At 38.0% G+C, this 9,603-nt stretch overlaps 1 protein-coding gene across 1 annotated transcript; it reads left to right on the top strand.

Annotated features, from left to right (window-relative positions):
* Nucleotides 1-6,652: 6,652 nt before the first annotated feature.
* On the top strand, nucleotides 6,653-7,594 carry OR8B12 (olfactory receptor family 8 subfamily B member 12). The gene has a single exon (NM_001389919.1). It carries the CDS (start codon nucleotides 6,653-6,655, stop codon nucleotides 7,592-7,594), a length of 942 nt encoding a protein of 313 aa, NP_001376848.1.
* Nucleotides 7,595-9,603: the final 2,009 nt, after the last annotated feature.

Here is a 9,603-nt window from a genome sequence, read left to right as displayed (position 1 = left end):
TCTTTCAGTTTTAAAGATGTAATTTCAATGTTCTTTGACTTATGTTTTTAAGTAACAGATCAGTTATATTTTTTGCTCCTCTGAAAGCAATGTCCCCTCTATCATGATTGCTTTTAGACTTTTTCTCTTTTCTTTGGTTTTCATTGGTATAAGTATGATATGCTTAGGTGTGGTGTATTTTATATTCATATTGCTTATGGTTTCCTGGGCTGTTTTTTCCTAGGAAAGAACAGAAACTGCTTCAGTTTTTGTTGTGGTAAAAACATATAGCATACATTTTACCATCTTAAGCACTTAGAAAATTTTATTGAGGTATAGTTACTTTATAATGTTTAGTTTCTACTGTACAGCAAAGTAAATCAGCTCTGTGTATACATTATGTATCCCCTCTTTTTTGTATTTCCTTCCCATTTAGGTCTCCATAGAGCACAGAATAGAGTTCCCTGTGCTACACAGTTAGGTTATCATTAGTTATCTATTTTAGACATAGTGTCAATAATGTATATATCCCAAATCCCAATTCATCCCACCACTCCCTCTTGGTATCCACACATTCAGACATATTTCTATGTCTGTGTCTCTATTTCTGCTTTGTAAATAAGATAATCTAAAACCAATTCTGGGCTTTTAAAAAAAATTCTGTGGGTTCATTATTTCATGAAATCATGGAAATTTTCATCTATAATCTTTAAAAATATTCTATTTACTCCAATTCTCACCTAACCCACCATTTGAAACTCTGATTACACATATGTTGACATTGTTCTAAAGTCTATGGTTGCTGTGGTCTTTATTGTTTTTCTATCTGCATTTTAGTATGATAATTTCCATTGTTCTGTTTTGCTTTTAGCAAAACTTTCTTTGGCTGTGCTGAGCCTGCTATTAAGTCAACCTAATGAATTTTTAATTTCCAATACTGTATTTTTCAGTTTTGAATTTTTTGGAAAAATCTCCTTTATTTTTACTGTTTTAATAGATCTGTTGGAATTTGCCATTTGTTAGTTAATTTTGTATTTCTTTCAACTAAATTTAAATACTAAATAATTAGAGAAGCTACTTTAAAGTCTTTGCTAATAGCAACATTCAGGTCACATGTGGATCTGATTTTACTGAATATTTTTTCTTCTTGATTATGAGTCACATTTTCCTGTTTCTTTTAAAATTTTTATTGGCGTATAGTTGATTTACAATGTTGTGTTAGATTCAGGGGTACGGCAAAGGAAACAAAGTGTATATGTACAGCACTCTTGTTTAGATTCTTTTCCCATATAGGTCATTACAAATTGTTGAGTATTGTTCCCCATGCTATACAGCAGGTCCTTATTAGTTATCTCTTTTATATGTAGTAGTGTGTATATATGTCAATCCCAATCTCCCAGTTTATTCCCTCCATCCTGCTTCCCCCCAGTAACCAGAAGCTTGTTTTCTACATCTGTGACTTTATTTCTGCTTTTATATAAGTTCATTTTACCATTTTTTAAGGTTCCATGCATGAAAAGCATCATATGATACTTATACTTCTCTGATGTATTTTCCTCAGTATGACACTCTCTAAGTGCATCCGTGTTGCTGCAAATGGCATTGTTTCATTCTTTTTATAGCTGAGTAATATTCCATTGTTTGTTTGTACCAAATCTTCTTTATCTATTCCTCTTTCGATGGACATTTAGGTTGCTTCTATGTTCTGGCTATTGTAAATAGTGCTGCAATGAACATTAGGGTGCATATATCTTTTTAAATTATGGTTTTCTTTGGATATATGCCCAGGAGTAGGATTTCTGGAATCCTATAACAGCTCTATTTCTTGATAATGGGTCATAATTTCCTGCTTCTTTGTATTTATAGTAATTTTTCATTTTATGATGATGGACATCATGAATATACTGTACAGACTGTAGATCATGTTATTCTTCTCTACAGAATGTTCGAGTTTGTCCTTGGCTGCAGGTAATTTACTAGATCACCTCGATCCTGTTGAGATCTGAATTCAGGCTTTGCTAAGATGGATCCAGTTCAGTTTTGCCCTTAGTCTGAAGACTAGCTCTTACTTCGAAGGTATCAGTTTCAGATCTCATCCTAATTCCTGGTATGCAAATGCCTGGAGGTCTTTATCTTTGGGTTCTTCGTCTCCATACTTTGCCCCACAAATTTCAGCTATCTTAGCATCCTTGAGCATTGATCTTTATTTATTCTACTCATACAGACTGTTGTAATTTGCTTGGGTTCCACTTCACTATGCTTTGTTTGGAAATTGTCATTAGGGAGAAAGTTAGGATGAATGTGTCAGTCACCTTACATTCTTGCCTTCTCTCAAGAATTTCATCTCTGTGCTGTCTGCTTCCCAAAGCTTGCAGATAGTTGCTTTATATTATCTCCAGTCTGATAGTTGCTTATGGTCACAGGGTAAGTGTGATAATAGCTGTTCTGCTATACTTGAAATCAGAAGTCTGATTACTATAGCTTGTTCTTTGTGTGCCTGCCAAGCTGAAGGTCATATGGAAACATGGACCAGGAGAGGCTGGAAACCTGGAGATGTGAACTAGATCTGTGACCCTGGGCAACTGGCTTTACTCCCTTGGGTCTTCTCTGTGTCTCTAAGATGTGGATAAGTATCAGTTCTGTGGATATGCAAGTTTCTGGCATTGGAACCACTAGAGAAGGTTTAAAAATATGGCTGCCATTTATACCCACAGACATGCTGATTCAGAGGATGTGGGTGGAGCCCAGAATTTTTCCTTTTTCCTTCTTTTAGTTTGATTGAGCTATAACTAACATACAGCATTGTATATATTTAAGGTGTACAGCATACTTATTTGACTTACATTATGAAATTATTATTATAATACATTTAGTGATAACTTATCATCACTATAGATAATTATCATCTCATATAGATATGACATTAAAGAAATAGGAAAAAATTTTTTTGTGATGAGAACTCAGAATTTACTTTCAACTTTCATATATAACATTCAGCTGTGTTAATTTTATTTATCATACTGTACATTATATTCCTAATACTTATTCATCTTATAATTGGAACTTTGTACCTTTTGACTGTCTTCATCCAACTCTACCCCCACTCCTTGCCCCAGCCCCTGCCTCTGGGGGCCATAAATCTGATCTCTTTTTCTATGAGTTTGTTGATTTTGGAAGAGTAACTGACCTACAACTCTATGTTAGCTCCTGTTACACCACATGGTGATTTGATATTTCTGTATGTTTCAAAGTGATCACTATAGTAAGTCGAGCTACAATATGTCACTATACAAAGATAGTATAGTTATCTTATATATTCCCCAGACTGTACATTTTATACCCACGACTCATTTATTTTGCAACTGGAAGTTTATATCTCTTAATTTCCCTCACTTGTCTCAGAATTTCTTTTTAATAAACACTCTAGGAAATTGTGGTGCTTAGCCATGTTTGTGAAACACTGGATATGGTAATTTCCTGAGTCTTTTCAGGTCAAAATTCTGAGTATGTAAGCTTGATATTAAAGAAAGTAAGAAAAGATGGAAAGATCAAGACAAAGGATAAACAATTTTTGACAAGGCAGAAGTTTGTGTTGGGGAGGAGAAGATAAAGACAGAAGCAAACCAGAGAGGAAGAACAAATTTGGATGTATCACTGCACTGGGAATCTTATCTAACAGGATTCAGTCTGTGAGCCTGAGAAGCTGGGAAGTCAATAGAGAGGAGCACTCGATGAAAAGTGGGTGGTGCACTGGGATGACCCAGAGGGATGGGATGGGGGTTCAGGATGGGGAACACACGTACACCCATGGCAGATTCAAGTCAATGTATAGCAAAACCAATACAATATTGTAAAGTAAAATAAATAAACAGAAAAAAAACTTATATATAAAAAAAAAAGTGGGTGGAAGGCAGGGACAGCCAAAGGGAGTTTTAATTCAGAGAAAGGCTGCTCCTGGCAGAAGTTGAAAGCAGTTACCTGACAGAGATTCTTTGTTACCATTAAATTTACACCCCTTGAGAGGATAAGGGCAGGGAATTACAAAAATTTCCTTGTTAAAACTAGATACAGTGCATGTCCTGGCTATTATAAACAGTGCTGCGATGAACATTGGGGTACACGTGTCTCTTTCCCTTCTGGTTTCCTCAGTGTGTATGCCCAGCAGTGGGATTGCTGGATCATAAGGCAGTTCTATTTCCAGTTTTTTAAGGAATCTCCACACTGTTCTCCATAGTGGCTGTACTAGTTTGCATTCCCACCAACAGTGTAAGAGGGTTCCCTTTTCTCCACACCCTCTCCAGCATTTATTATTTGTAGACTTTTGGATCGCAGCCATTCTGACTGGTGTGAAATGGTATCTCATAGTGGTTTTGATTTGTATTTCTCTGATAATGAGTGATGTTGAGCATCTTTTCATGTGTTTGTTAGCCATCTGTATGTCTTCTTTGGAGAAACGTCTATTTAGTTCTTTGGCCCATTTTTTGATTGGGTCATTTATTTTTCTAGATGTCCATCAGCAGATGAATGGATAAGAAAGCTGTGGTACATATACACAATGGAGTATTAGCCATTAAAAAGAATACTTTTGAATCAGTTCTAATGAGGTGGATGAAACTGGAGCCTATTATACAGAGTGAAGTAAGCCAGAAGGACAAACACCAATACAGTATACTAACGCATATATATGGAATTTAGAAAGATGGTAATGATAACCCTGTATACGAGACAGCAAAAGAGACACTGATGTATAGAACAGGCTTATGGACTCTGTGGGAGAGGGAGAGGGTGGGAAGATTTGGGAGAATGGCATTGAAACATGTGAAACGTCATGTATGAAACGAGATGCCAGTCCAGGTTCAATGCATGATGCTGGATGCTTGGGGCTGGTGCACTGGGACGACCCAGAGGGATGGTATGGGGAGGGAGGAGGGAGGAGGGTTCAGGATGGGGAACACATGTATAATTTTTTTTAAATTAAAATTGAATAAAAAAAAAAAGAAGAGAAAAAAAAAAAAACTAGATACAGTGCAGTTCTTCCTGAAATAAATTGGAATATAAATACATTATTGAGTGTCCTACCCTAAATTTTATGAGTATATATAGCCCTTGGTGTTACTATTTCCTTGATACACTTCTTGTTTTTATTAAAGTCATTGCATATTTGTTACTTTCCAACAGACTGCCAGATTTGTGAAGGCAGGGACATTGCTTTATGGATTTCAGCAGCTCTCACCGGAAGGAAGTTTAAACTAGTGATTACAAAATAAGTACCTGGAGTTAGATAGATCCAGGCATGTGGGCTCTGAAACACAATGTCCCTCTGAGCAACTTACCTTTAAAATGAATATCATTATTGTGAGAAATAAATAATATATGTGTATGGGGTTTTCGATCTTGGTAGCCAGAACTCAGTGTAAAGGATTTGTGTTATGCACAGTATTGGATATTCAAGAAGTGGTGATGACAGCCATTTTCATCACAGTGATTTTTCTCTTAATTGTACCAGATCAGTGTTTGTTGAAAGAAACTGTCTACAGAAGCCAAATTAAGCACTATCAAGGGTATAAGCAAACATTTCATACCCTGGGAAAATAATCTCTCAGAAAATGGTCTTGAGGGAGTTTCTGAATAATCAAGTCACTGAGATCTACAATCCTAATAAAACTGCCTATTCTCCTGTTATCCACGAGTCAGGAAAGGGCACAATATTCTTCCTTGTAGCTGGAGGGTGTTTTGGGAAGTTAGTAATTGGAAATCAAGCTCTTTGAGACAGAAAGAGATACAAGATAAATGAGAAGTTATGATTCTCTGGAGCAGACTGGGAGGAGAGAGTTCTGAACTCAAAGCTGTCCTCTTCTATTGATGTGGTCATATTCTTCCCAGGACCATTGTGGACAAGAGACACTGAAGTATAGCATTACAGTTCTACACCAAAGGAAGGTGAGTGTGTGCTTGGTCAGTCATATAACGTGGTGGTTACCAGTGCAAACCGTGAGAGGCAGACTGCCCAAGTTCACCTTCTGGCTGCTACTCAGCAGTTTTGGGACTTGGATGAGTTACTTAACTCAGTTGTCTCATCTACAAAATGAGGATAAAAATATAGTCACATAGCTCTTTGTACACATAAGTAACCACTTAATAAGTGCTAGCTTAAAACATTATCATTAAACCTAAGGCCACTAGAGTTAGGAGATTTTGGAAAAAATATCACCCCACTTTTTTGATGTGATAGCAGTGACCCAGAGGTGGGAGCTCTGAGAAGTCTGAGTGTCTTCTGTCAGTCAAGACTCTTTCCTGGGAAAGTCCCCAAGTGTGTCAGCAGCTGAAACAGAGGCAGGAGAGAGGGGACACAGAAAATGGACTGACTTAAAGATCTAAAAGATATCTATCTTACTTTTGAATGAGTTTTCTGCTCTTTGCTTTCTCAAGTAGTGCCAGTTCTCACTCTGGAGGCCTAGTCTAGCCTCTTTATTGTCCTCTGGAAGTGAAAGACACTAGGGTTATGAAGGTAGGTCCATAGCAAACAGTAGAAACCTTCCTTCCACACTAAAGCTGAAATATCTCTGTGGATTCCATTCTCAGGAATGGACAGTGGGTACTGGGAGGTTGGTGGTCTTATTTCTAAGCGGGTCTCTTTTCTTTCCCCCATGGACCAGGTTTTCTCCAGGGGAGAATGGCAGCTGAGAACACTTCAATGACAGAATTCATCCTCGCAGGCTTAACAGACCAGCCAGGACTCCAGATCCCCCTCTTCCTCCTGTTTCTAGGTTTCTACATGGTCACCGTAGTGGGGAACCTGGGCTTGATAATGCTGATTGGGTTGAACTCGCGCCTGCACACCCCCATGTACTTCTTCCTCTTCAACCTCTCCTTAATAGACTTCTGTTACTCCACTACCATCACTCCCAAAATGCTGATGAGTTTTGTCTCAAGGAAGAACAGCATCTTGCATGCAGAGTGTTTGACTCAACTGTTTTTCTTCTGCTTCTTTGTCATCTCTGAGTCCTTCGTCCTGTCAGCAATGGCATATGACCGCTATGTGGCCATCTGTAAGCCACTGGTGTACACAGTCACCATGTCTCCTAAGGTCTGTTTACTGCTTTTGTTGGGTGTGTATGTGATGGGGTTTTCAGGGGCCATGGCCCACACAGGAAACATAGCAAGTCTGATCTTCTGTGCTGACAACCTCATCAACCATTTCATGTGTGACATCCCACCTCTCCTTGAGCTCTCCTGTACTAGCTCTTATGTGCATGAGCTGGTGGTCTTCATATTTGTGGCTATCGACATTGGAATGCCCACTGTCACCATCTCCATCTCTTATGCTCTAATCCTTTCCAGCATTCTCCGCATTCACTCCACTGAGGGCAGGTCCAAAGCTTTCAGTACATGCAGCTCCCACATAATTGTGGTTTTCCTTTTCTTTGGTTCTGGGGCTTTTATGTATCTCAAACCACCTTCCGTTTTGCCCCTTGACCAAGAGAAAGTGTCCTCCCTGTTCTATACCATTGTGGTGCCCATGTTAAATCCACTGATATATAGTTTGAGGAACAAGGATGTCAAAGCTGCCCTGAGGAAAACCTTGGGGAAAATTAATTTCTTGAGAAAGGAGTAATAATTGAAGAAAAAGATACAATGCTTTGTTTATCAGTGTTTTCAATGAAGAATGCAAATTCCAGTTTTTTTTCCCTTTTATATCAAAAGGGAGCTTTAAGTCTTTACGTTTAGATCAATGTTTAGTACAGACCTATTTTCCATGTCCCTTGACCCACCTTTAGTGTTCCAAGACTCTTGAGAGTCCCTTGGACTGCAAGGAGATCCAAACAGTCCATTCTAAAGGAGATCAGTCCTGGGTGTTCATTGGAAGGACTGATGCTAAAGCTGAAACTCCAATACTTTGGCCACCTCATGTGAAGAGTTGACTCATTGGAAAAGACTCTGATGCTGGGAGGGATTTGGGGGCAGGAGGAGAAGGGGACGACAGAGGGTGAGATGGCTGGATGGCATCACCAACTCGACAGACATGAGTTTGGGTGAACTCTGGGAGTTGGTGATGGACAGGGAGGCCTGGCATGCTGCAATTCATGGGGTCGCAAAGAGTTGGACACGACTGAGCGACTGAAATGAACTGAACTGAAAATGAAACCATGGCAAGGTATAGATCCATAATACTACTAACTGACAGAATTCTGACCAATAATGCAAACTTCCACACTGAAGCATAGTCATCCCTAAGCATCTGCAGAGGATTGGTCACAGGACCCACCTTGGATAACAAAATCTGCAGGTGCTCAGGTCCCATAATCAGTGTTTCAACACTCTCAGTTTTATAACTTCACCGTTGATCTGTGTCAACTAAATGGCAAACCCAATCCCATTTACATTAGCACCACACAAATGAAATACTTCAGAATAAATCTAACAAGATATGTGCAAAATCTCTATGAGGAAAACTACAAAATGCTGATGAAATAACAAAATTAATGAAGTTACTCCATGTATGTGAACCTGAAGACCTGATATTTTCATGATTTTGCTTTTTCTGAACTTGGTCTATAGATTCTATACAATTCCAGTCAATGTCACAGCAGGCTATTTTGTGGATAATGACAAACTGATTACAAAGTTTATACAGAGAGACAAAAGACTCAGAATTGCCAATACACACTGAAGAAGTAGAACTGAATTAAAAGTTGGAGGACTGACTCTACTCAATATCATGACTTACTATTGATCTAAAGTGATAGTAATCGTGTATTGTAGGCAGGCTAGACAAAGAGATCAATGGAATAGAGATCCTAGAAATAGACCCACATAAATATAGATGACTGATCATTGAAAACTGACCTTTGTAAAGAAAAAAGAAAACAAGCAATTGAGCCAAGATAATGTAATTAAAGAATGGTTCCGTACAACATGTAAGAAAATGAATCACACAAGAGTTCACATTGCTCACAAAAACTAACCTAAAATATCTCAAGCTTAAATGTAAACTACAAAACTGTAAAATTCCTAGAAAGTAACTGGAGAAATCTAGATGACCTTGGGTGTGGCAATGATCTTTTAGGTACAAGATTAAAAGAATGATTTATAAAACAAAGAATTGAGAAGCTGGACTTCAATAGAATTAAAAATTTCTACTCTATAGAAGGACATTGTCAAGAGGATGAAAAGACAGGCTGTAGTTTACATGAAAATATTTGCAAAAGATATATGTGATAAAGAACTGTTATCTAAAATATTTACTACAAAGTTTGGATGAACCTTGAGTATATTATGCTAAATAATGTAAGTCAGCCAAAGAAAGACAAATACTGCATATCACTTACAGGTGGAATCTAAAAACATCAAACTTGTAGAAGTAAAATGGTGGCTACTTGGGGGGTGGTGGGTAGGGATATAGGACATACGTTTAAGGTACAAACTTGCAGTAAGTGGTAGATAAGTCCTAGAGATCTGATGTACGACACAGTGAAAATAGGCAACAATGTTGTATTACAGTCCTCAAACTTGCTAAGAGAATAAAACTCATTTAAACCGCTAAAACGAACTGATAACTATATAATGTGTTGCTGTTATTGTTCAGTCACTCAGTGGTGTCTGACTGTTGTGACCCCATGGACT

This window comes from Bos taurus, chromosome 29 (genome assembly GCF_002263795.3).
Source record: "Bos taurus isolate L1 Dominette 01449 registration number 42190680 breed Hereford chromosome 29, ARS-UCD2.0, whole genome shotgun sequence".
NCBI classification, from domain to species: Eukaryota; Metazoa; Chordata; class Mammalia; order Artiodactyla; family Bovidae; genus Bos; species Bos taurus.
Note: the sequence above shows the minus strand (reverse complement) of the source record. Positions and strands in the feature narration are given on the sequence as shown.